The 22,465-nt window shown below is 61.6% G+C and overlaps 4 protein-coding genes across 5 annotated transcripts; 2 read left to right on the top strand and 2 right to left on the bottom strand.

Annotated features, from left to right (window-relative positions):
* Positions 1–87: 87 nt before the first annotated feature.
* On the top strand, positions 88–3,645 carry CHLRE_17g715350v5 (uncharacterized protein). 2 transcript variants are annotated; one of them, XM_043072145.1, is made up of 12 exons: positions 88–315; positions 423–541; positions 623–662; positions 754–843; positions 1,022–1,104; positions 1,315–1,502; positions 1,591–1,685; positions 1,801–1,923; positions 2,067–2,228; positions 2,399–2,647; positions 2,813–2,915; positions 3,032–3,645. In XM_043072145.1, exons 1-12 carry the CDS (start codon positions 244–246, stop codon positions 3,034–3,036), a joined length of 1,329 nt encoding a protein of 442 aa, XP_042914603.1. In that variant the 5' UTR covers positions 88–243; the 3' UTR covers positions 3,037–3,645. The 2 variants fall into 2 exon arrangements, with proteins under 2 accessions (XP_042914603.1, XP_042914604.1); XM_043072144.1 differs by having other exon boundaries at positions 1,312–1,502.
* Positions 3,646–3,807: 162 nt separating this feature from the next.
* Positions 3,808–12,047, top strand: CHLRE_17g715300v5 (uncharacterized protein). The gene is made up of 13 exons (XM_001700341.2): positions 3,808–4,063; positions 4,332–4,625; positions 4,995–5,471; positions 5,612–5,727; positions 5,864–6,027; positions 6,165–7,963; positions 8,146–8,511; positions 8,649–8,795; positions 8,946–9,355; positions 9,538–9,739; positions 9,879–10,283; positions 10,534–10,776; positions 11,056–12,047. Exons 1-13 carry the CDS (start codon positions 3,995–3,997, stop codon positions 11,296–11,298), a joined length of 4,935 nt encoding a protein of 1,644 aa, XP_001700393.2. The 5' UTR covers positions 3,808–3,994; the 3' UTR covers positions 11,299–12,047.
* Positions 12,048–12,471: 424 nt separating this feature from the next.
* CHLRE_17g715250v5 (uncharacterized protein) lies at positions 12,472–15,477 on the bottom strand. The gene is made up of 6 exons (XM_001700390.2): positions 15,209–15,477; positions 15,015–15,136; positions 14,637–14,745; positions 14,371–14,446; positions 13,886–14,097; positions 12,472–13,373 (listed from the first exon to the last, which is right to left on the bottom strand). Exons 1-6 carry the CDS (start codon positions 15,284–15,286, stop codon positions 13,284–13,286), a joined length of 687 nt encoding a protein of 228 aa, XP_001700442.1. The 5' UTR covers positions 15,287–15,477; the 3' UTR covers positions 12,472–13,283.
* A 412-nt stretch (positions 15,478–15,889) lies between these two features.
* On the bottom strand, positions 15,890–22,407 carry CHLRE_17g715200v5 (uncharacterized protein). Its single transcript, XM_043072143.1, has 12 exons — positions 21,685–22,407; positions 21,342–21,425; positions 21,097–21,222; positions 20,485–20,583; positions 20,036–20,065; positions 19,757–19,795; positions 19,301–19,417; positions 18,743–18,834; positions 18,494–18,577; positions 18,112–18,268; positions 17,471–17,730; positions 15,890–17,285 (listed from the first exon to the last, which is right to left on the bottom strand). The coding sequence occupies exons 1-12, from the start codon at positions 22,066–22,068 to the stop codon at positions 17,138–17,140; spliced, it is 1,620 nt and encodes a 539-aa protein (XP_042914602.1). The 5' UTR covers positions 22,069–22,407; the 3' UTR covers positions 15,890–17,137.
* Between the last annotated feature and the right edge of the window lie 58 nt (positions 22,408–22,465).

Genomic DNA, 22,465 nt, shown 5'->3' with positions numbered 1-22,465 from the left:
TTGTGAACGAGCCTGCATGAGCGCCAGTCCCATCAGCCTCTGTAGCTTCCCGTAAACTCCACTGGACGCGTGCTTTCTGGTTGTTTAGGCGTCAAGATATTGCACTCTTACGCAGGTCGACCTAGTTTGGCGGGCCTTGCTGACTACTCGCGACTGTTCCCACGCGCTCAAACTCCCCTCCTATTGGCTCTAGTGCCTCAAAAGCTCCCCTAGGGCTCTGGATCTATCGCAAACTAACTAAAAATGACTATGGCGTGTGACAATTTGGAGCGAGACCCGCTGTTCAAGAAGCTGCGGGCAAAGCCGGAGAACAAGGTAAGTTGCAGGCATACGCAGGATTGGACGCCGGGGTGCCCGGCCGGGACGGCAGGTGGGGGAAGGCAGTTGCGGAGCGAGCGTGTCTGAACGGGCTGTCCTTGCAGGTGTGCTTCGATTGCCCCAACAAGAACCCGACCTGGGCCTCCGTGCCGTATGGAGTCTTCATCTGCCTGAACTGCGCGGGCATCCATCGGTCTTTGGGAGTGCACATCAGCTTCGTGCGGTAAGTCCACTCGCGGGCTGGCTCGCGGCCGCGCCGTGACCGGCTCAAGGAGCGTAACTGAGACGAAGATTGCGTATGCAGGTCCACCACTCTGGACTCCTGGACACAGGAGCAGCTCAAGGTGCGGGGAGTTGCGCATGGCGTCCTCAATGCGCACCGGTCAGAGCAGGGATGGGGTTATCAGTACTCACAACCTCGTTTCTTGTTTGCAGCTGATGGCAGCTGGCGGTAACCTGCGCGGGCGCCAGTTCTTCAAGCAGCATGGGTGGGACGACGTGGGCAGCGACAAGATCGAGTCCAAGGTAGCTGAAATGACTGCGCAGTATGAGGGAATTGCCACTGCACTCGGGCCGATTGAGAGTGCCCCATGAAGGTTGCGCGGGCACCAGGGGCGGCGCTGGCAGGGTCCAGAGGGGTTCCGGGAGTCGGGTGGGTGTTGCATGGGCGCTGACACCATGTTGCTTGCCGGTGCACGCGCAGTACACCTCGCGCGCGGCCCAGCTCTACCGTGCCCTGCTGGAGAAGGAGGCAGCTAAGGCCACGGTGCAGACACTGCAGCACAGGTGTGGGCAGCATGGGGCTCGCGTCATTGCGTGTGTGCACAAGTCATGCCCAGGTCTTGAGCTGTTCGCTAGCATACGGTATTGCAGACATGGGAAAGGCAGGGCGCGCTGCCCAGACCATGGAATGTAGGTTTTCGGCTTTAAGGTATCACAGTTGCAGCCTCAGACCGCGTCTCACGCAGCATGTCTCATTCGCCCACCTCCAAGCAGCCTGTCGGGCCACGAGAAGGAGCGCTCGGACCACGGCGACCTGGCGGACTTCAAGCACATCGAGCCGGAGGCACCCGCGCCCGCAAGGACGGTGGCCGCGCCGGTTGCTGCGGCCGCCGCTGAACCGGCCGAGGGCGAGGCGGCAGAGGCCAAGGTGGCGGTGCCGAAGCCCATCACCACAATCAAGCGTGAGTCAGGTCGTTTGGTTAATTGGCGGTCGGATTTCAGCTATTGCAGCCCTTTATCTTGCAATGAGTCTTATTGCACCTTGCGCAGCCCGCACCACGACCACTGCCAAGAAGACCGGCGGCAAGCTTGGCCTGGGCGTGAAGAAGCTGGAGAGCAAGGTGGACGACTCCATCTACGCGCAGGTGCGGAGCCTATGTGGCGCTGTTGTCTGTCTGGGAAATATGCAGATTGCGCTGGGGCTAGCTGTACTGCACAGCGCACAGGTTGTACTGAGTGGATCGGCCCTATGCTCTGCAGGCGCCGGCGCCTGAGCCTGTGAAGGTGGAGAACCCGGTGTCCGGCGCACCGGGAACCAGCGCCGCCGGCGCAGCGCCCGCTGCCACTGGGTCGCGATTCTCCTACGATGCTCTCACAGCCAACGTAAGGCTCTACGTATTCACGGGATAGGATGGCACGTAAGCGGGTGGCTCAAGCACAAAATCAAGGACGCTGCAGAAGAGCACACAGGTGCACCAGCGGCAGCAATGCTCTAAGGCGTGATTGTGGGATGCCAATGTCAACAGGAGGCGCCGGGGTTGCAACGCGGCAAGGACGGCCACCTGACGATCGGTGCTGGGTCGGGCGGATCGGACTTCTTCGCCAGCGCGGGTGCACGGCCAGCCAACCGCTCCGGAGGCGGCGCGCCGCCGGCCCCGGCGGGGGCACCCAAGGTGCAGGAGGAGTCGGTAAGCGCAACCGTCCTTGGTGTGGCAGCCTCTGTTCACTATGCTGCATGACGCTAGGCGCAGTCGGCGCTCGGCGGTGACTGCATCGGGAATTCGGCACTTGTGCAGTGTCAGTAAACTTGTTCCTGCCTTACCCTGTTGCCGCATGCAACCATTGCTCTTGCCCACAGCTGAAAAAGTTCGCCAACGCGAAAGCGATTTCGAGCCGCGACTTCCAGGACGCCTCAAACGCGGAGGCGGAGGCGGAGCGCCGGGATCGGCTGAACAAGTTCTCGGGCGCCAGCGCCATTTCGTCCGCTGATTACTTCGGGCGTGCGGACTCGCGCGGAGGCGTTGGCGGCAGCGGCAGCATGGGCCCGGCGGGGTCGGGTGACCTAGACATCTCGGCGGCGGACATTGTCAACCGCCTGTCCTTCCAGGTGGGCACGCGGCGGACGGTTTTCGCATCATGTGCACAGCCAACGGAGAATGTCCTGGCGCTTTTACTTCGTCCTTGGGCATGCTCAGTACCTGTTGCTTGCGCTGGGTATAGTGTGGAAGCTGAACAGGATGCGGGCACTCCCACTCATGCTTTTCTCGTGCAGGCGAAGCAAGACATGCAGCAGATGAAGCAAATGGCGGCGGCGGCGACCAAAAAGATTTCGGGCATGGCCACAAAGCTGCTGGGCGACCTGAACCGGATGAACGGTGAGCCATCACGCTGAGCAGCGAGTTTGTCGTGCTTGACCAGATCGGCGCGCCGCTCGTCCCGGTCGTCTAGATCCAAGGACTCCTCATGATAACTTCCCCGGATGTGCTCACAGGGTAAAATGGCGGATGCTGTTGCGGCGCGGTATGGAGCTAACACCAAAGAGTCTTACAAGCGGGCACGGAGGCCTCTGAACCCGGATAAAGTTACCAAGTAGAGGTCAGTGCATCAGATACGGAGCCGCAAGCAAGCCAGGTAGGGTCTGCCGGATGCGTGCTTGACGCGTGTGCTGGGAGCAGCTGTACGCACCCAACCTGGATGCGGAGCGTTGCGTGGTCAGTAGTAGGACGGAGTTGCCGCGTGGAGGTGTGGTGGAGAGCAAATGAAGTAGCCGGACGGTGTGTATTACTGGTGGGAACGGACGGTTGCGCACGCCACAGTTATCTCTCTGTGGGGACTCTGTCGCGGGCTCGTGTTGTCGGGGGCGGTATGGCTTGGTAGCTACAAGTGAGGGGCACTGTGTAGGGTGCATAGGCGAACAGGGCGGACTGCCGGGGTGGCTAGCAAGGGGAAACGTGCGCACAAGTGTGGGACATGGTTCGTAGCGTTTAATGCCACCGTGACTTCAATTGCGACAAGTTGCATGTTACATAGCGCTAGCGCACACGTTGTGAAGCCTTTGGAGAGCATAAGCACAAAGCGTCGTGCCACTTCAATACGCCGATTCAGTTCGCCCGCTGTGCATGGTGCGATGAAATTATGCAGTTAAGAGACAGCTGTCCACATGCGAAGGGCGACAAAACCTGGCGCTTGCGGGACCGGATGGGGACCAGCCACGGTAAGAACTGCCCGCAGGTTGGCAGCTTCAGGCAACATCCCCGTTTATGTGGATACCTTAACAGTGAGAAACCTGACCAACTATATCTTGACGAGCGAAACTGCAAGGTGCTGCTTTGCCTAAGTTGCTCTTCGGCACACAGCCATTACTGCAGGCAATTCAAACATCTTAAAAAGCTGCGTTAAAGTGTAGTACCGCTCAGGGGCGGAGCTCTGCGGGGCTTTTGACCGTAGAGGCGGAATGCGAACCTTCGGGCCCAGCAAAACTGCCCTCCACTTCAGGAGGAGCAAGAAGAATGCGGGAGAGGAGGTGAGCGATGCCTCCAGCAGAGGCTGGGCAAGGAACACTTCGTGAGTGGTCGCGCCTGGGTGCGAGCCATCGCCCGCGAGGCCTTTGAGAGGGCTTTAGGCGCCCAAGTAGCATGTCTCATTAATGCATGGTGTTTGGAGGCCTTGCGTCGGCCTTCAGGAGTGGCCTTCAGCAAAGCTGCAGCGCGGCTTCAGCGGGCTGTAGGGGCCCTTGCAGCTGTCGCAGGGGCACGGTAGGTTGAATCTAAGGTTGCATGGCCCCGTTGCAGGCGGAGGACCCTCAAAAGTACCGTCTAGAGGAGGGCGACGGAACCACACATGCCCAGCGCATTGTGCGGGAGCTCTACCAGCGCTATGAGAGGCAGCTGCAACGCTGGAAGGACTACCGGAATCTCTTCATCTTCTTGTGCTTCGTAGCGCTCTTCTTGGGAGTGCTGTATGAGCAGCGCAATGCTGGCATCTCATACCAGGTGCACAGCACCATCGAGTCGGTCGCGGCGCCCAGCGACAACATCATGCAGGACACCGACGCGGTGTACAGCTGGCTAAACGGACTGCTAACGGTGCGTGCAATCCTGCGTTTTGAAGGGGGGCAGGGAGGGTGGGGGCAGGCTAGACGGCTGTAGGGAGGCACCCGTGCCGAACCTCGCCGGCAGCGGTGTGGGTGGCCCTCCACTGGGTAACGGGTGTTGGACACTGGCTGTACAACTAAGGATTCCATAGCTTAAGGTAGCCGCTGTAAAGCCGCAGTTGCCTGATAATGGGGCAGAGGGATGGACACCCGCTGCCATACCGCATGGTGTGCAGCACGTTTTGGCGGAGGGGTCATTGGCTGTTGTCTGTTACGGCTTTGGTCGTTTACAGGCCCCTGGTACGAATTGGATGTACCTGACATAGGACCTTGCCCCAAACCCTCACACCCGAGCCTACAGGAAGTCTGGAAGGACCCGGTCTGCGGTGACGGCCTGTGCGAAGCGCCGTTCGAATTTGCGTCGTATAGCAGATTCGGCTGTCGAGCAGATTGCGGCAAGCTGTCAGAAGTGCAGAACCTGACCAAGATCCAAATAGACATATACTACGACTTCTCCCACCCCGTGGGCAGCATCCCAGCCTCGGACCTAATGCAGCAGGCATCCTGGAACCTGTGCCCCCTGGCGACAGCCTACAGCAGTGACTGCTACTTCGACGCCGACAAGGAGTTTGACCGCCTCTCGGGCGTGCAGAACTTCGTCCTTGACGACGCGCCCGACGGCGACTGGAACCTGGTGGTGCGCCGCGATATTTTTAATAAAATCCGCGGCGCGGTGCGCGATACCACGCTCGTGTACGCCAGCGCCTTCTACTACAAGATTTACGTGGCGGCGGCGGCAGCGCGTGCGGAGCAGGCGTTTGAGATCAGCCTGCTGAACGTGAGCGTGGTGCTGTACAACAGGGATGGGCGTTAAGCGATTGCTGCGCGTTGGATGACGCATACCGGGGGTTGTGCATACACCGTTTGTGGCTTAACACTGTTGTGCGTTTCTTTGTGCGTTTGCCTCCTGACCCGCAGCAAGCCATTAACATCACCAGCCAGGATTTCTGGACCTATGCCAACAGCGTCATCATGGCCGGCTACCCCAATGCCACCGAGTACGACGCCGCCGTCGGTTGGGTCAAGAACGCCACGTGAGTTCCGTGCAATGCTGAGCCTTACTTGCCGGCGACGCGGTCAGGGGCCTGCTAGGGGATGACACTGAAAATGACTTGGCATGGGTCCTGCTCTTAACTCGTCTACGCCTATCGCTTCTTTTTGTCCCTGCAGGTGCTTCTGCGACAGCGTGGCGAATGATACGGTGGCCTCCGGCACGCCCTTCACGCCTGAGGCGCTGATGCTGTACCTTAACCAGTCGGTGTCGGCCACCGACCCCAATGCGCCCTTCAGCTACACGCTGACCCAGTACAAGAACGACCCGTACTACTGCGCATGTGAGAGCGCTTCAGCATATGACATGCAGCGTTGTGTGCTGGGGTGTTAGGCTTGCCTGCTTATTCTCCGCAGTGTCCCATCTGCTGCTGCCTGGACGCTGACCCGTTCCCGTCTCCCTCGTCCTGCTACACCGCAGCTGGTCCGTTCGACCCCCGTGAGTGGCGTGGCCGCAACGTGACAGTGAACAGCACCGCCGTCAACGCGACCGCTAACTCCACTGCCAGCAGCGGCAACGTGACGTGGACCAAGGAGCTGGTCACCATCAACATGGCCAACCAGACCGCGCTGCGCGACTGGTGCGTGGGCGGCCTCAACCTCTCCATCGCCTGGCGCACCAACATGACCAACACCGTGCAGCGCCTGCTCATTGACCGCCGCCTGGGCGACCAGCGCACCACCGGCAAGATCGCACAGCGCAACAACGTCAACGACCGCATGCTGGCCTTCATACGCGCCAACCGGCCGGAGCTGGTGGCGCCGGTGTTCAACGCGCCACGCGGCACGGTGGCGCTGCAGGACCCCATCAACGCGCGCCTGGAGTACCTGTACCCGCTGTACGTGGACGGTGTTAAGTACAGCACGGAGCCGCAGCGCGCCGCGCTCAACATGACGCGCCGCATCGTGTACAACACCACCGTGCACCTGCTCAGCCTGCGCCCGCGCGCGGCGGCGCGCATCGCCGAGGTGCAGGAGCAGATTGCGGACGTGCGCGCCATCGCGCTGCCCACGCCCATCACCAGCTACCAGAACTACACCTTCCCCAACGCCACCGTGGGCGACGTGTACGACGCCTTCATCAACGCCGGCGCCACCAGCTTCAGCGTGCCGGCGCCCACCAACTCCTCGCTGGGCGCGTTCCAGGTGTCGTACAACCTGGTGGAGTGGCTGGGCAACACCACCGCCTACATGCGCTGCGACCTGGCCGACCGCGGCGCCGAGTACGAGGGCGAGTGCGTGGCCATGAACAACACCTGCATCGCCACCACCAACGACACCGTGCCCTACAACTGCACCGACCTCACCAACAACGGCGCCACCATCACCGGCAACCTGTCCAACCCCGACTACCGCATGCGCTGCGAGACGCCCTGCGACCGCCGCTTCGACTGCAACACCATCTGCGAGTGCTACGGCACCTGCGCCGCCACCGAGTACTGCGAGTGCGACGCCTGCATCCAGCTCAACGTCAACGCCGCCGCCGACACGCAGTTCGTGGACATCCGCTCCATCGTGCAGGACCAGGCCGCCGCCAGCGCCAGCATCGCCAGCATAGGGCTCAGCGGCACCGTCAACCGCCGCGCCTCGCGCCGCCTGCTGACCACCAACGAGGAGATTGCGGCGCAACTGTCCAACGTGCTCACGCAGGTCGGCACCGTGTCGACGCAGCAGGGCTCCATCGCGACCCAGATGGCCACGCTCAAGGCGCAGGTGGACCGCGCCAACCAGCTGGCGGAGGCCCGCGCCAACGACAACCGCCTCATCGACCTCATCAACGCCGGCCGCGCCGACATCCAGGCCGGCCAGGCGCGCGTCGAGGCCAAGCTGGACGAGATCATCGGCAAGCAGAACCAGGCGCTGGCGGCGGCGGAGGACGCAGCCAAGGCGCTGAGCGCCATCCAGGGCCTGGCGGAGCGCCAGGTGGCGGCGCAGCGTGCGCTGGAGACGGCTGTGACCAACCAGCTGTCGGCCATCAAGACTGCCACCTACCAGTCCATCATCACGCTGACGCAGGCGCTGGCGCTGTGGAAGCGCGCGCGCCGCGACAAGGCGCTGACGCTCAAGGCGGCCAAGCTGGCCAACGTGCCGTGCACCAGCGACCCCGTGTCCACCAACACCTTCACGCTGGACAACGGCAACATCGTGGACACCACCACCAGCCGCGAGCGCAATGTCGGTCTCACCAACCGTGTCATCGGCGGCCTGCTGCTGCACCAGGTGCGCCTTTGCTGGCGTTCTTGCATACCGTAACAATAGCCCCGTCATTAGTTCCGTACTTGATTTGCTTTCGAGCGGCCTTGCGGGCGTGAGCTTTTGCAGCAGCGACCTCTTCCGTTGCTGCGCATATGCACTGAGCTTACAATAAGCCATCCACTTCACCCATTGCATCGCCCCCGCAGACTCGCACCAACGAGACGCTGTGCCCCGAGTCCAAGTTCGACAAGATCCAGAAGACCTGCACGGGCCCCCAGACCGTGGCCTCGTTCGGCGTGGACCCCATCTTCAAGCGCGGCACCACCCTCTACAACCCCGACTATGACGACGTGAACGGCACCAAGGTGTTGGACTTCTACAACTGCTCGGTGCTGAGCTCCCCCACCTACAACGTCTCCTTCCTGAACCAGACCGTCAATCCGGCGCCCTACTGCGCGGAGCTGTACAACCCGCAGGAGCTGCCCTACGCCTTCCACTTCTTCCCGCTGAGCGGCAAGGACGACGGCTTCCCGGTCTGGTTCGACATCAACCTTTCGCAGGACGGCGCCCAGGTGCGGCGTTGGTAGAGAACGCGTGGGGCCGACTGGGCTTTGCTCGTTGAAGTGCTTGGGCCTCGTACCGTACTTGACGCATAAAGAACACAGCGTCACACCTGGTGAACTCATGCTCGTTGCTCCCGCCCTTGCAGACCTGGTTCACCTACCTCCAAGAGGGCCTGTACCTGGATCAGAACACGCGCACCATGACGGCCGAGATGGTCACCTACAACGCGCCGCTGCGCATCTTCTCCTACTTCTACATCAAGTTCTACTTCTCCGATGGCGGCTCCATCAAGGTGCGTGCTGCCAGCAGCCCAGCCGTCTTGACCACCTTTGCTTAGCTCATTTCCTCCGCTTGCCAAACCCTTGTGCCGTGCACCAGCATGCCTCTTCAATGAAACCGGGGTTGCTCATCTACTTGTTTATGCTCCTGGCTGCTTGCGCAGGTCACCTACCGCCTCAACACGGCGCGCGTGGAGCTGCAGAACAGCTACGAGGACGACGTGCGCTTCGGCTTTGAGATCATCCTGTCCATCTGGATCTCGCTGCTGTTGCTGATCAACTTCTGGGACATTGGCAATTGCCAGAAGACCAAGGGCAACTTCCTCAAGTACTTCCTGTCGGGCTGGAACTGGGTGGAGTTCTGCAGCAACGGCCTGCTGTTCAGCTGCATGGTGATGTGGTGGGTCATCTCCAGCAAGTACGCTTCCAAGTTTGAGATCCCGATCCGTCGCGACGTGTACGCCGGCCTGTCGGCGGAAGCCAACTTCCTGGCGCTTCAGTCTAACGGCGCCTGGCTGAACGAGGCCAACAACGACTTTGAGGAGCTGAAGCAGCTGGTGGACATGTTCAACTGGTGCGTGCGCGCGTGTATGCGTTTGCGTGTGTGCGTCTTGTGCTTGCGGGTCACCGCGTGCTTCTGGCAAGCGGTTTGCGGTATTTATCTTGGTTCAATGAAAGTACCGTATGTCCTTTCTGGCTTGCGGGGTGCTTGCCTTAAGCGGTGTGCTTGCCCGTGCAACCCTTGCCTGCGCACAGGTACTTTGCGCTCAACGGCATCAACATCCTGCTGCTGATCGCCCGCGTGCTCAAGCTGATGGACTTCCAGCCGCGCCTGGGTGTGGTCACGCGCTCGCTGTGGCTGGCTGGCCCCGACCTGTGCCACTTCGCCATCGTGGCGGGCATGGTGTTCGTGGGCTACGCCATGATGGGCCACCTCATCTTCGGCAACGCCATTCCGGTGCGTGCACCTGCCTGCCCGCGCCTTGCCTGTGCAGGGCTTAATCCCAGCTTGAGGACTGCATGCCACGCGCTTCGCCAGCTGGCGGCCCGTGTTTACTTACGCGCATGTTGCCGCCGTTTCTCGCCCTGCCCCACAGGCCTTCGCCACCTTTGGCGACGCCATCAACACCTGCTTTGAGATCCTGCTGGGCAACATCGACGTCAATTCCGACCTTCGTGCGCTGGGCGGCCTGCAGAGCGTGGCCGGCGCCCTGTGGTTCTGGAGCTACGAGCTGCTGGTGTACATGGTGCTGCTCAACTTCCTGCTCGCCATCATCGTGGACGCCTTCTCCGAGGTCAAGGAGAAGACGCACGAGACGGTGGGCATCCACACCGAGCTCTTCCAGCTCATGCGCGACAAGTGGCGCTCGCTGCTGGGCAGCTTCTCGCCCAACTACATCTCGGACGCCAAGCTGGGCGACCTGCTGCGCCAGTGGGCGGGCGAGGGTGACGACAAGGACGACAGCCCCGAGGTCCGCGAGGAGAAGCGCAAGCTGCTCACGGTAAGCGACCCCACCGCCTCAATGCTTGGGAAGCGCCCCGCACTTCGTTTTGTCCTACCAGCACTTCCACACTGGATTGCTGCTTGCCTGTGTTTTGGCACGAGCACAACCTCGTACTCCCGTGTCGCTGCGCCTAACCCTGCCCTCCCCCCGTAGTTTGGGGGGGTTATCTATAACCACCACCACCTCCCGTCTATCATTTCCTTCGCTACATATGATTGTAACCCCCTGACTGCCACCTGTCGCACAGATCCTGAACGAGGACATGGACGAGGAGACGCTGCGCGAGGTGTTTGAGGAGTGCCTGCGTGACGCGCCCGCGGCCGACCCCAAGGCCAAGCAGGGCAACGTGCTCGCACGCCTCTTCAAGCGCAACGTGGGCGCCGGCGACACCGACGCCACCAAGAAGGAGATCGAGCAGGCCGCGCATTACATCGTGGAGCGCTTCGGCGCCGTGCCTGACGACTACGACGAGGATGAGGACGACGACCAGGTGCGGAGGGGAGAAAGCTTGTGTTTTGGGGGGGGCTGTAAATACCAGCCCAAACTAAACCAAACCCCTCGCACGAGAGCGAGGGGGCCAGGCACGAGTGTCAGAGTCATCAGTTATGGTGGCTTGCATGCCGCCCGGCTTCAAACATGCGTCTATGGTCACTGGATACGTGTTGTGGGAAAGGGCACAGCGAAGTTTAGAGGCTGTGTAACTGCTCACTGAAAGCGTGTGTAGGCGTGCTGACGAATTCGTCCCTGTTGCCTTGCCTCCGCTGCGCAGGAGCAGCTGCAGGCTGCGCCGCAGCAGGCGATCATGGGCGGCGGCGGTATGCCTGCGGCGCCGGGCGCGCGCGAGGCGGTACTGGAGAAGGAGCGCGACCAGCTGGCCCAGGCCCTGGAGCGGCTGGCCGAGGTGCAGCGCGAGCTGGCGGAGGGCCAGCGCAACCTCATGAGCGGCCAGAAGCAGCTGGCGGAGCAGCAGTCCAAGCTGGTGCAGCTGATGAATGAGACCCCGCCCCAGTAAAACGCTTGGGGTCCATGCGGAGGTGGCTTCTGCCGTCGTGGGCTGGCCAGGCAGGGGACACGAGTGCGTATGAGTGCGTATGGGTGTCACGACGCGGGGCTGTGCTGTTCCGCGTCCGCTCTCAGCACGCCGGCTGGCCCGCGCGGCCCGTCTCTGCAGGACATGTGTGATTCGACTTGCGGCTTTGCATGAACTGTGTTTGCTTTTGACGGCTTGATAGCGTCAGCTGCCTAGGCGGTGTGGATATGGAAGGTGTGTGGGAGGTGGCGATCATGATTAGCTTTTTGGATGTGTCCATGGTACCGCTTTGTAGAGGTGGCGCCGGAGGACAACGGTTAGCTCTTGAGCAACCCTGTCCGGTCCTTGGCTTTTCATTGCGCATTTGTTGGAAACACTCGGAGGGCTGCGTCTTCTTTGCGCGCGTGATACGGGGATGCTTTTCTCAAGTACCCCACTGACTATGTTCTTCATCCCTTAGCTGTGCGTCCCTTTCCGTGACTTTTCTGTCTGTGTCGTGGTGCGAAGAACGGACGAGTGTGGTGGCGGGTACCACTCCTGTATTTGTGACATGGGAGGGATTTTAGCGGGCTGCACAAGCCTGCCTATAGAATCTCCGTATTCATACTGTCGTGTGCCATTTCAATTAGCGTCTTGTAATTCGGCCAGCTCGTTCTTCGCCTGTAATGAATGCGGATGTTACAGAGGGGACAGTCCCAGCACCCGAAGGCGCCCTGTAATGGGGCGGCCCAAGCCACTCCGTGACCCCAGCTCCGCTTGTCCTCGTCAGGCCTGGCGCCCTACGGCCCCAGGCGTCCTGGTGTCTCCGTGTCCCACCCAATGTGGGCGGCTGGGCGGAACCTCTTCTTGGCTTCAGGGGTGTTGGCTTGGCTCAGGTTACCGGTATGTAGAACAGGGTTGGGGCGTCTGTCTGCACAACAGCACAGTGCAACATGGGCGAGTAGGTCAGCCAATGGAGCTGAGGGGGCTGTTGCGCAGCGCATCGCACACACGGTGCTCCGGTTTCGTCACTCCATGTGCGGGCAGTGTGGGTGCGCCGCCGCAGGACTGGGTGGCTTCAGGGCTTCTGGCTGGCATCCCGACGTTCCGACCACCTGTCGAGTTGGTTGTAACTGTGCGGAGGACACCGCCAGCGGCGCAACCGGGACGCTACCATCAGTTTGTGTCTTACATTCGGTCCCGCACATGCGAGCCGTTCCCTTCACCCATACACGGGAGCAAGCAGCTCCACACCATACATCCAACATTCGACGTCTCCTTTGCCGAGGATGACCATCCACAACCACAAGACCCACAATACACCACGTACACGCCAGAACCTCCCGCAGCGGTGGCGGCGCACTTTCGCATCACTGTGACTCCAAAATTGTGATTCGCGACTGTGGCCGCGGGCAAGTATGTTTAGACCACGCCAACCCGCTAAGCTGCCCAGGCGCACCCTATCCGTGCCCAATAAGGCGTGCAGCCGGTCGCCAGTTCCTGGCTCACCCATCCACCTCGCAGTTCTCTCCGGCTTGCACCCACGTGCCGGCCAATAGATACACGCCGCAAGATGATGTCCGACAAAGACCCCACACGAGTAACAGATGCGACCGGCCCTCCATTAAAAGCCACGTAGCCATTCAAGTAGCTGCGTACGTAACATGCCGAACATCGCATGCCTGGAAGGCACGCATCAGGCATCAACTGGGCGCCGCGACAGAGCGCCCGTGCATAACCCGCCTCGTGAACCTCCTCAGCGGCAAACACGCTCCTTTCTGCACAAGCACGCCCGACAGCGCACCGACGCGCCCTGTTTGAGGAGCCCCGCCGGCGCGCGCAGCGCGCTGCAGCGGCAACCGCCGCTGCCAGCGCCCGCTACTGCTGCTGTCGCCGAGGCCTGCCTTTCGGGACTGGCGCGCCACGCCGCCAGACATGCACGCCTGATGCGCACCGCTGCGCGATGCGACTGCTTCAAGCCGCGCCGTTTATGGCTTGATGATCATGATGGGCTGGCCCACAGTCACGGGCTGGCCGTTCTCCACCAGGAACTTGATCACCTCACCGCCAACCTCGGCCTGCAGCACAAGGGAAGCAAGGCATCCAGAGACGAAGCCGTGTTAGGAGAGCAACACCGCGAGCATCCGTGTGAGTGGCTAGCTGTAGGGTGGCTGGCATCTGCAACATCGTTATGGTCAAGTTGCCTTGTCCCCGTGTTGCATGGTTCTTACGACACATGATGCAACAGAACTACGATATTGCGGCTCTTTGGACATGTTTGCATGAGTGCTGATCTTCTCGTGAATGCTGATAGCCTCAGCTGCGCTGCTCGGCTCGTGAACAACTGAGCAGTAGCATACCGCCACGTCCAACTAGTACGACCTTTCCTACTCCACAGCCACGACTAAGCCCAATGCGCAGCAGGCCGCAATTTGGTCGCTGCAGGCTGGCACTGCTCCGTTTCCGTCGGCCCGATTTCCAAGGTCCCTTTCCTGCGGTGTCCCCATCGCCTCCTTCCACCCACCCACCCTAGCCACCCACGATTGCAGTGCCCACCACCGCCTCGCCACACCAACACCGCTCATCTCACCTCGATCTCGTTCATCAGCTTCATGGCCTCAATGATGCACACGGTCTGGCCCTTCTTCACCTTGTCGCCAACCTTGGCGAACTCCGGCTCACCGGGGGCAGGCTTGCGGTAGAAGGTGCCACCCATGGGAGAGGCAACCTCAATGCCCTTGGGCGCTGCGGCGGGCGCTGGCGCGGCGGCCGGTGCCGCGGGGGCGGCAGCTGGCGCCGGGGCTGCGAGGACGAGCAGGCCGGAGCAGGCGCTTACGATTCGAGGATAAGGAGGAGGCGGGGCGGTCGCAGATGCGGGCTGGGAGCTGCCGCCGACGTAAACATGTGCGGGGAATACTCTACGGAGCGGTGTTCGCGGCAGCTGTGTTTGGCCGGGCGCAGATGCAACAACCCATATCGTTGCGGGCGGATAGCTTCAAGTCAGATTTGCTAGGTTCGGGCTCCTCATGCATGCGCATCCCATCCGCCGCATGTCCCCGCTCCCAAGGCACGCACCAGGGGCAGGGGCGGCAGCCACGGGGGCAGCGATGGGGGCCACGGGGGCAGCCGCCAGCATCTGGGGCAGCATGGCCTGTACAAGGCGAAGCGCAAACACAGTTAGTTAACGCAATGCGAACTGCACAGGCGGTAGGCTTGAGGTCTAAGAGCAGGTGCGCGCAAATTGTCCAAACCTACTCCCCACCCGTCCTCTTCAACACGGCTGTCACCCCGCGCCCACGGTTCCAAACCCCCCTATGCGTTTCCTGCGCCCCCCTGCCAACCTGGTAGGCAGCCGCCTGCTCAGCCTGCAGAGCCTCCTTCTTGCGCACGCTCAGGCTGAAACGCTTGCTCTTCAGCTCGAACTCGACAATGTCGGTATCATGCACCAGCCTGCACGCAGCGGGCGCCCAATTGAGCAACTGATGCAGTAAAAATTGTGACTTGCCTGTGGCCAGGGCCACGCGCTTGCACCCAGTTGCTCTTTTTCCCGGGCGAGTGCGCTGACGGTGCACGCCCTCAACGCTCACGAGCGTTGCTCGCTCTCAGGACGCAACCCCTGATCTACAGACCAATTCAACATTCCAAGATGATTCCCCATCCCCGGCGAGGCTGAGAGACCTCCGACGAGTCCTGCTGCCGCATGCTGGCGTTAAGCTCACCGAATGATATCAGACAGCTCGTCGAACTGCATCATGTTGGCCGAAGCATGGCCGTTCGAGGCAGCGGCACCGTTGGTAGCAGCCTCAACCTCCTCGGTCTTAGCCGCGCGGGGCACGACGCGCTGCAAGCAAGGAGCAATCCTCCGGTTGGCGCCGCGCCAAACCAGAGCGCCGTGTATGCGATCACTGCGCACCTGCACACGGCTGGCTACACCAGACTGCACACTCCGAGCGGCGGAGGGCCGGGCCACAGGAGCGCGAAGGGCAAACATGGTCGGCAAAACGGGCAGCCTAATTGCTTGCACGAGGCTCCTAAGTTATAAAAGGCGGTCAAAAGGCTGGCAAAGACCGCGTAGATTCGGAGGGGTGCAGAAACGAGCGCCCGCAGACTCCGGATTGGATGCAACTTTGATGGGGCCAAGTTCGCTGCAACCAGCACTCGACCGCGCCTATGCTCGGTCTTACAATTAAGGACATGATTGTTTGTACACACAAAAATAAGTCTGCGCATCGTCACCCGTGGGAGGATAACTCAATTTGCCGTTGCCCTCGCAAGGTCTGCAAACTGAACGCGCATTGGCAAGAGATGCTAGCTCTTGTAGCTGTTTCTGGCTTGACAGGAGGCGGGGAGCGTTAGGCGGCCACGCTGGGGGCTGGGGGAAAGGGCTGCACAGGGCGTGGTGCCGACAGGGTTGGGGCAAGAGGGAGAGCCCGCTTGTTACAGCTGAGGTTCTACCTGTGGCCCGACACACGGCGCTGCAGCCTGTCAGTCTCTCAACAGAATGACTAGCAAAGTAGCAAGCGCGCCCTCAACCGGCGGCACCCACACACCCCAACCTTCGGCAAGCCTCCTGGCAGACCCAAATGCCGTCCATAGCTGAAAGAGGTTACATGTGAGACAGTGTGAGACGACAGCCGTGGTCTAAGCCAGGGCCTCACCTTTTCCCAACGTTACAGCATGCCGCGTCTCTTGGCGGCACTAGACGTATACAGCAGACCAGCAGTAATTCGAAGTCAAGTGCACTCTTTCATGCAAGCACTGCAAAGTGCTCCCAGCGGCCCTTCAAAGCCCACGATTCCGAATCAAATAGCATTCCCCCATTCCAGTTCCTCCACGCAAAAAGAATGTGCCTGGAAGCTGTGACATACGACACACGGCCGCGGATGCATGCATGCGGCTGCGGTGCTAGACAAGTGTTCCCCGTTCACGGGAAAAGGGGCTGAGCCCCTCCACAGTCAAGTGCTAGAAAAGCAATCAACGTCCCCGGAGCAATTAAGGCACAACACGCTCATCACACATACGAGCACGGATGCAGTACTATCTCGCATGAAGAATTGTGTGGCATTGCCCGCCGCACCGCACAGGTCAAACGCCAGCCGTGGGCCAACCTACACATTCAGCGCGCCAGCTTACTGTTTGTTCCACACCTGCCTTGTGCGCAGCACTGGCAGGTGGCGCAGTTCAACTTGTTTGATTCAACACAACCATTCAATGTAATTGCAAGAACCCTGTGGTTGCACGCACCCTTGCGCGTGTCGCAACCACCGGGATGCTGTGACGCCCGAGCGCCTACTGCGCAGCCTACCAGGTCCTTACCTAGCCAGCAAACTGTACACGGGTGCATGCAACGCCGGCTCAGGAGCCAGTATTGCTCGGCACTTTATTGTATCAGCACCCATTCAGGGTCCATGCCGGCAGCTCGCGTGCTACGAAACACCCTTTAAGCTCACGTGCCGCAACAGCTGCCGCTGAAATGGCAGTGCGTGTGCGAGGAGAGCATGGAGCTACCGTATATGGCCAGCTAGCTGGCTTATGTTCACAATACGCACCCCTCCCGTCCGCATCCCTCCCGTCCCCAGCCACCTTGGTTACCGCGCTCGCGTTTTCATTTCCCAGCATTGCACGACTGCACGTCCGCCCAAGATGCCCGCGCCCCTACCCTTGTTTCGCCCCTTAACCATCATCTCCCCCAAAAATGCCTCATGAATTGGCCGCCCATTACTCATTACTCATTTGGCCTTTATTGGCTGAGCTGACGGTGGCTCATGCACCCCTCACGTCACGCGGACACACACGTTTGCGGCTCCACGCCTCCACGCTCCGCTGCAGCTGCCCGCCCCTCTCACAGCAGCAGCATCTCCTGGATCTCCGGCGGCAACTTGCTTGGATCCAGGCCCTCGTTGCCGTTGATCTGGATCTTGGACAGCCGCTTGCAGCCCGCCATGAGCGCCTCACACGGCAGCGACGTCAGCTGGTTGTTGGCGAGGTATCTGCGGCGGCAGCAGCACGCGGAACGGCACCACATTCAGGGCGTGGGCAAACAGGGTATACGTCACCCCCAACTCTTTGGGCTCGGGCACACAACCCCCCTACACATACTCGCGGCCCGCTGTGTGCTTGCGCATTCGCACGGACAGCGTCGCCCATTTCGGCTTTGCCTTCTCAACACACTCACAGTTCCTCCAGCGCCTCGCAGTTGCCCAGGCTCTCCGGCAGGCTGGTGAGCTGGTTGTTGTTGGCCCACAGCTTGGACAGCTTCTTAAGCTGGCCCAGGCCCTCGGGCAGCTTCGTCAGCTTGTTGCCGTACAGCCACAGGTGCTCCAGCATGTCCATCTGGGAGATCTCCTCGGGCACCTCCCGCAGCTGGTTGCGCTGCAGCGACAGGCGGTCAATGTGCTTCCACATCGCAATAGTGGCGCGCGGGATGTAGGGGATCTGCGGGTTCCGGACATTCGGGGCGCGGTGTGAAGGCACGGCTGGTTAGGCGATGGCGGTGTGTCATGGGATGTGGGTGCGGGGTGTTGGGGGCGGGGGTTAAATGTTTCCACTTCCTGAGCAACTGGGTCAAGTGCGTGGTTGTGCTTCTGGGGCTTGATGTGGGACGCGCTCGCGGGCGTGGCGCTAGAAGGCACCAGAGGAGAGAAGAGTGACACTGTTACGTGCCGGTTGCGCCACCGAGCAGTGCGGGTGTGGTGTGTGGCTGGCGCGTGGCTGGGGCGTGGTGGCTGCCAGCGACACCAGCCATCACAGCGGAACCGGTGAACACGGGCTCACGATAGTCCCAGCAAGGGCCCCTCCCCATGCGCCCCCCCGCACCTTGTTCGTGAACAGCGACACCACAATCAGGTTGGTGCAGCGCGCCAGCGGCCCTCCGTCGCCGTTGTCCTCTGTGGGCAGCTCGCCGGTGCCGCCGTTGGCCTGGCAGTAGGCCAGCCCCGCGATCTGGTTCATGTGCAGCGACAGCCGCTCCAAGCTGCAGGGTGTGCGTTGGTAACAAACAGTCCGGTGGCATGTCAGATAGCTGTACAGGAAGCGGGATGCTAATGTTGGCTCCAGTGGCTGGACTACAGCTGCCAACCCGCTGCGCAGGTGCGGGCGGCAGGTACGAGTAGCGGGCCAGCTTAGCGAGTCTGTGACTGCAGCAACAGGTACGGCACGGTCTGTAACTTTGCGTACGGAGCACGCGCGCGCTGCTCGCCTGGTCGGTACGTTGGGCACCACAGTCAGCTCGTTGGCGTTCAGCGACAGCCAGCGCAGCCGGGTCAGCTCCGTCAGCTTGGTCCTGCACGTGAAAACAGAAATAGAAGGATGCGCGGCGTTATATGATCCGTGAGCCGGGTGCATGACCGCTTGCTGGCGCCGTGCTGCCCCGCATCCCCGTCCACGCTTCAAGACTAAGCTGCATCCGCCCGCAAAGAGTTGCAGACCGTCTTGCGCCCCGACTCACGTGACGGTCTGGATGCTGTTGCTGTGGCAGCTCAGGTAGTCCAGATTGGTGAGCGCCGTGATGGAGTCCGGTATCGAGGTCAGGCGGTTGCACTGCGGTCGAAGGTCAAGCGAGGAAGCCAAACCAAAACACAAAACAGGAACTAAATCAAGTATGCCCTGCGCTTTGTCATGAAGCCGTGTGGAGCCCCACCAACAAAAAGCATGCGTACGCATGCGCCCCTCGTCACTGCCCCTGCCTCCGCGTGTCCCGCCTCTGATGCCCGCCTCGTAGAACAGGTTCTGGGTTTCAAATACATCCGGGCTACATCAGCCCACACTGGGCCTCATGCCCGCGCTGTCCCTTCAACCCCCTCCTTGCAAATGCTCTACTTCCGGCTGCCCCCTGCCCCCTGCCCCCTGCTCCCTGCCGCCCCCGCCCCCACCCGCCCCGCCCCTGCCCCCACCCGCCCCCACCCGATGTACAACGACTCGCTTATGCAGCTGCAGTTCTCCTTGCCGCGCGACTGTTTCCTTACGGGGTTGGTTGGTTCAACGTTAACCCCCACCCGCCGCACACCTGGAGCTCCAGTCGCGACAGTGAGGTCATGGTGTGCAGGTCGGGCGGCAGCGCTGTGAGGTTGGAGTTGGACAGGTCCAGCCAGCACACGCCCTCCTTCCACACCGTGCAGCGGATCTGCAGGGGCAAGGCGACAGGTGTGTGCGGGGGTGTGGGCCAAGTGAGCGGGGGTCAGGGAGCCCCGCCAGCAGCAGGCAGCTGGGGAGGGGGGCCGGGGTAGTTTAGTCCAGTAGAAAGGGGTGCGGCGTTGTGTTGGGGAGCATGGAGATGGGTGCGGCAGATTGCAAGCACGTGGGGCCACCTGACAGGCACAAACCCCGATGTCGGGGTCTAACACTTCATGTAATGCGCTGTTGCGCGAGCCCGCCCCCGCCCCGCGGCCAGCAGTCCGCCGCCCAACCCATCACCGAGCGCCCCCGCACACAGGTCCCGGGGTGCACTGCCACTGGTACTCGCCATGTTGAGGTCCAGGGTGGCCATGTTCTCAAAGTCCGTCTGCACCACACGCACACAAGTTGAATTCAGGGCAGCGGGGGAGAATTCCTCGCAACAGTCCCAACGAGATATGAGGACTGGGTCCTGGTGCGGGCAGGTGCGGTGCAATGCATACAGCATACGCGGCAGCAATGGCCGACACGATACTTGATTTGCGGTGCCCCTTTCTAGCACGGCCCCAGCACACCCTGGGGACTGCTGAACGGCCCTCCCGACCACCGCACAGGCTGCGCCACTCACCTCTCTCCCAACGGGCCACAGCCAGGCGCCCTGCGGCAAGCGCAAGCGCGGCCATGCGCAGGCAGAGTTCATCAGTCCCTACACTGCAGCTTTTAGCCGCCGGTGAGGTTCAACCTGCCGGCCCCTGGCTGCCCCGCAAGCAGCCACGTTCCCCTGCCCCACCCCGACCCAGGTGGTCGCCGCCCGACCCCGACCCACGTGGTCGCCGCCCGAGCCAGCCATTCTTGACCAGTATAACAGTATTGCACCAACGCACACTTCCGCGGCTGGAAGCCTAAACCCCTCATTTCCTCCCCCTGCCATTCCACCGCCGCCCTACCCACCATAGCCAACACCCCGCGGTGGCTTCCCTGCGCGAAGACGCCACCTGCCGTGCGCGTTCCTGCGGCCCCGCCAGGCTCCCACCCACCTCACCCAGCTCCCCCGCCCCGTGACCCCCGCCTCCCCACCTCGTTGTTTGGCGCCACCACCAGGAACATGCGCCAGATCTCGTGGTGGTGCGAGTGCTGGTCGCCACCGCGCAGGTGGTGGCGCACATAGCCCACATACTGCGCGGCAGGCGGGCCGGCGGCAGGCAGGATGAGCTTGGGAGTCTCCGAACGGGCAACGGGCACCCTGGAATGCTACAGAATGCGAGCTAAACCGCCTCTGCTGCTGCCCCCGCTCGCGCACCTCGCCCACGCCCCCAGCTCCCCGTCCCGCCGCACCCTCCTCAAACACCTCGCTCATCTGCCACCTCGTTTTGTCCCCCGTGTGTACCCCGATACACGCTACCTACCACACTACTCTCATGCCCCTTGGCCCCACCTCCCTTCGTTTTCGGTTGGGCTACTCCTGTCTCTATGAACGGCTACCCTCCATCCCCTTCTCAGTAGAGTTGCCTGGACTTCTCGTCTTAGCAGCCCCCTCCCGGCCTCCCAGTCCAGGCGACGATTGGATGGCAATTTCGGACCTACCGTACTCTTCGGGCCCGCGCCCCTCAGCCCCTCACCATTAAATCAAACACTCCGGCATGCATGTACGGCCATCCCTCCTCCCGCCTCCCACACCTCCGCCCGCACCTGCGTCACGTCGCACAGCGACAGCTTGACTCCGTGCACCTGGCGCCACAGGCGGTCCTTGGGCTCCAGGAGTTCGCTGGCCACTTCGCCGCCGCCCTCCAGCGGCTTCAGGCCCTCAATGTACTCCTGCGCGGCGGCACGTCAGCAGGTGGCCACGCAAGGGTGAGGCCGAGGCGCGGAAAGCAGGCAGGTGGGAAAGCGGGTGGCTGGTTGAGAATGTGCGTATGCACGTGTCGTGCGCTTGCCTGGTTCACGGGGGCTCCGTCGACCACGTTGAGGCGCTGGAAGGGGCCGCACGGCAGCGTCCACAGCGTCGTCCGGGGCCCGTTCTGCGCAGGTATGGAAGCGGATTGTGTGTGTTGAATAGGATGGTATAATTGAAGAGATGGGCGAGGAGTGTTGAGGGATTCGCAGACTACAAGTGGGAGGCTGAGTGCGGGGGCACGGGGAGCGGTCAGGGCACACGCGGTTCAAGCTGGTGAAAGAGCACTATGCGACTGTGCATGGCGCCCCTAGGCCATAACCCAGGCGCAGGTGACGTTTCCGCTCGTTTGGATGGCGCACCGTGAGAATCCCTGCCCACCCCACCTGCGACTTGTACGCCTGTGTGACGGCAGGAGGCGGCTGGTCGCTGCCCATCTTGGCTTGGGCGGCGCTGGCTGGCCGGGACTGCCCTCCGGAGTGTCGGTGCGACCCCATCGTATTCAACGCGTGCGCGGGCTCGAACAGAGCGGAGGAGCGCACGGTATCCATGGCGCTCATGTATGGTGGGTGGATGTGGCCATCGCTCGTAACGCTGGTGCGTGTGCTCAACACGCTCTCGGCAGTGGAGGGCCGGCCCGGCGCCGTGTGACCCTCCGCGGGGGTGGCACGGCCGCCAATGGCTTGTGGCTGCTGCGGCCGTTCTTTGGCTTCCTTTGATGCATCCTGAGGTGCTGAAGTGCCGAAACAGTTTGAGATTAAGCTCGGCATGTCGGCCCTCCTGAACTCGCTGCCGGAAAACGCCCCGCTGCGGGCTTAACGCAGCCTACGGGCCTCTTTCAATCGATTTCTCAAGCCTATACAAGATACATTCATCACTTAAAAAACGTTGTTGGGAGCCAGCGCTCGGTGTCGGGGCGACTCAGGTGCGACAGTACGCCTTGACCGAGGAGCGTGTTGCAACCGTGTTATGTATTACTGTATTCTATGTGAATTGAGCTTGTGAGAAATGAAAGATATGAAAACGCGGCGCACAACTGACTCACTCCGTATCAAGTCTCGCCGAAGCGCAATGCAACAGACACCAGGCTACACAAAGCTTTGTTGTACTACATGTAAATGTCTCCTTTTTCGCCGCGATGACGAGGACGCTCGCTGCGCGATGACG

This window comes from Chlamydomonas reinhardtii, chromosome 17, assembly GCF_000002595.2.
Source record: "Chlamydomonas reinhardtii strain CC-503 cw92 mt+ chromosome 17, whole genome shotgun sequence".
Lineage (NCBI taxonomy): Eukaryota > Viridiplantae > Chlorophyta > Chlorophyceae > Chlamydomonadales > Chlamydomonadaceae > Chlamydomonas > Chlamydomonas reinhardtii.
This window is presented reverse-complemented; position numbering and strand designations above follow the sequence as displayed.

Excerpts from the sequence above, each read along its gene's own strand:
- CHLRE_17g715350v5 (XM_043072144.1), top strand. The coding sequence starts at position 244 with ATGACTATGGCGTGTGACAATTTGGAGCGAGACCCGCTGTTCAAGAAG. Across the intron at positions 663-753 it reads GGACACAGGAGCAGCTCAAG|CTGATGGCAGCTGGCGGTAA; the intron begins GTGCGGGGAGTT and ends TCTTGTTTGCAG. Across the intron at positions 2,648-2,812 it reads TCAACCGCCTGTCCTTCCAG|GCGAAGCAAGACATGCAGCA; the intron begins GTGGGCACGCGG and ends TTTCTCGTGCAG.
- CHLRE_17g715300v5 (XM_001700341.2), top strand. The coding sequence starts at position 3,995 with ATGCGAACCTTCGGGCCCAGCAAAACTGCCCTCCACTTCAGGAGGAGC. Across the intron at positions 8,796-8,945 it reads CCGATGGCGGCTCCATCAAG|GTCACCTACCGCCTCAACAC; the intron begins GTGCGTGCTGCC and ends CTGCTTGCGCAG. Across the intron at positions 9,740-9,878 it reads TCTTCGGCAACGCCATTCCG|GCCTTCGCCACCTTTGGCGA; the intron begins GTGCGTGCACCT and ends CCTGCCCCACAG.
- CHLRE_17g715250v5 (XM_001700390.2), bottom strand. The coding sequence starts at position 15,286 with ATGTTTGCCCTTCGCGCTCCTGTGGCCCGGCCCTCCGCCGCTCGGAGT. Across the intron at positions 14,447-14,636 it reads AGCAGGCGGCTGCCTACCAG|GCCATGCTGCCCCAGATGCT; the intron begins GTTGGCAGGGGG and ends CGCCTTGTACAG. Across the intron at positions 13,374-13,885 it reads AGCTGATGAACGAGATCGAG|GCCGAGGTTGGCGGTGAGGT; the intron begins GTGAGATGAGCG and ends CTTGTGCTGCAG.
- CHLRE_17g715200v5 (XM_043072143.1), bottom strand. The coding sequence starts at position 22,068 with ATGCCGAGCTTAATCTCAAACTGTTTCGGCACTTCAGCACCTCAGGAT. Across the intron at positions 21,426-21,684 it reads CACAGGCGTACAAGTCGCAG|AACGGGCCCCGGACGACGCT; the intron begins GTGGGGTGGGCA and ends ATACCTGCGCAG. Across the intron at positions 20,584-21,096 it reads CGCTGTGCGACGTGACGCAG|TATGTGGGCTATGTGCGCCA; the intron begins GTGCGGGCGGAG and ends CCTGCCGCGCAG.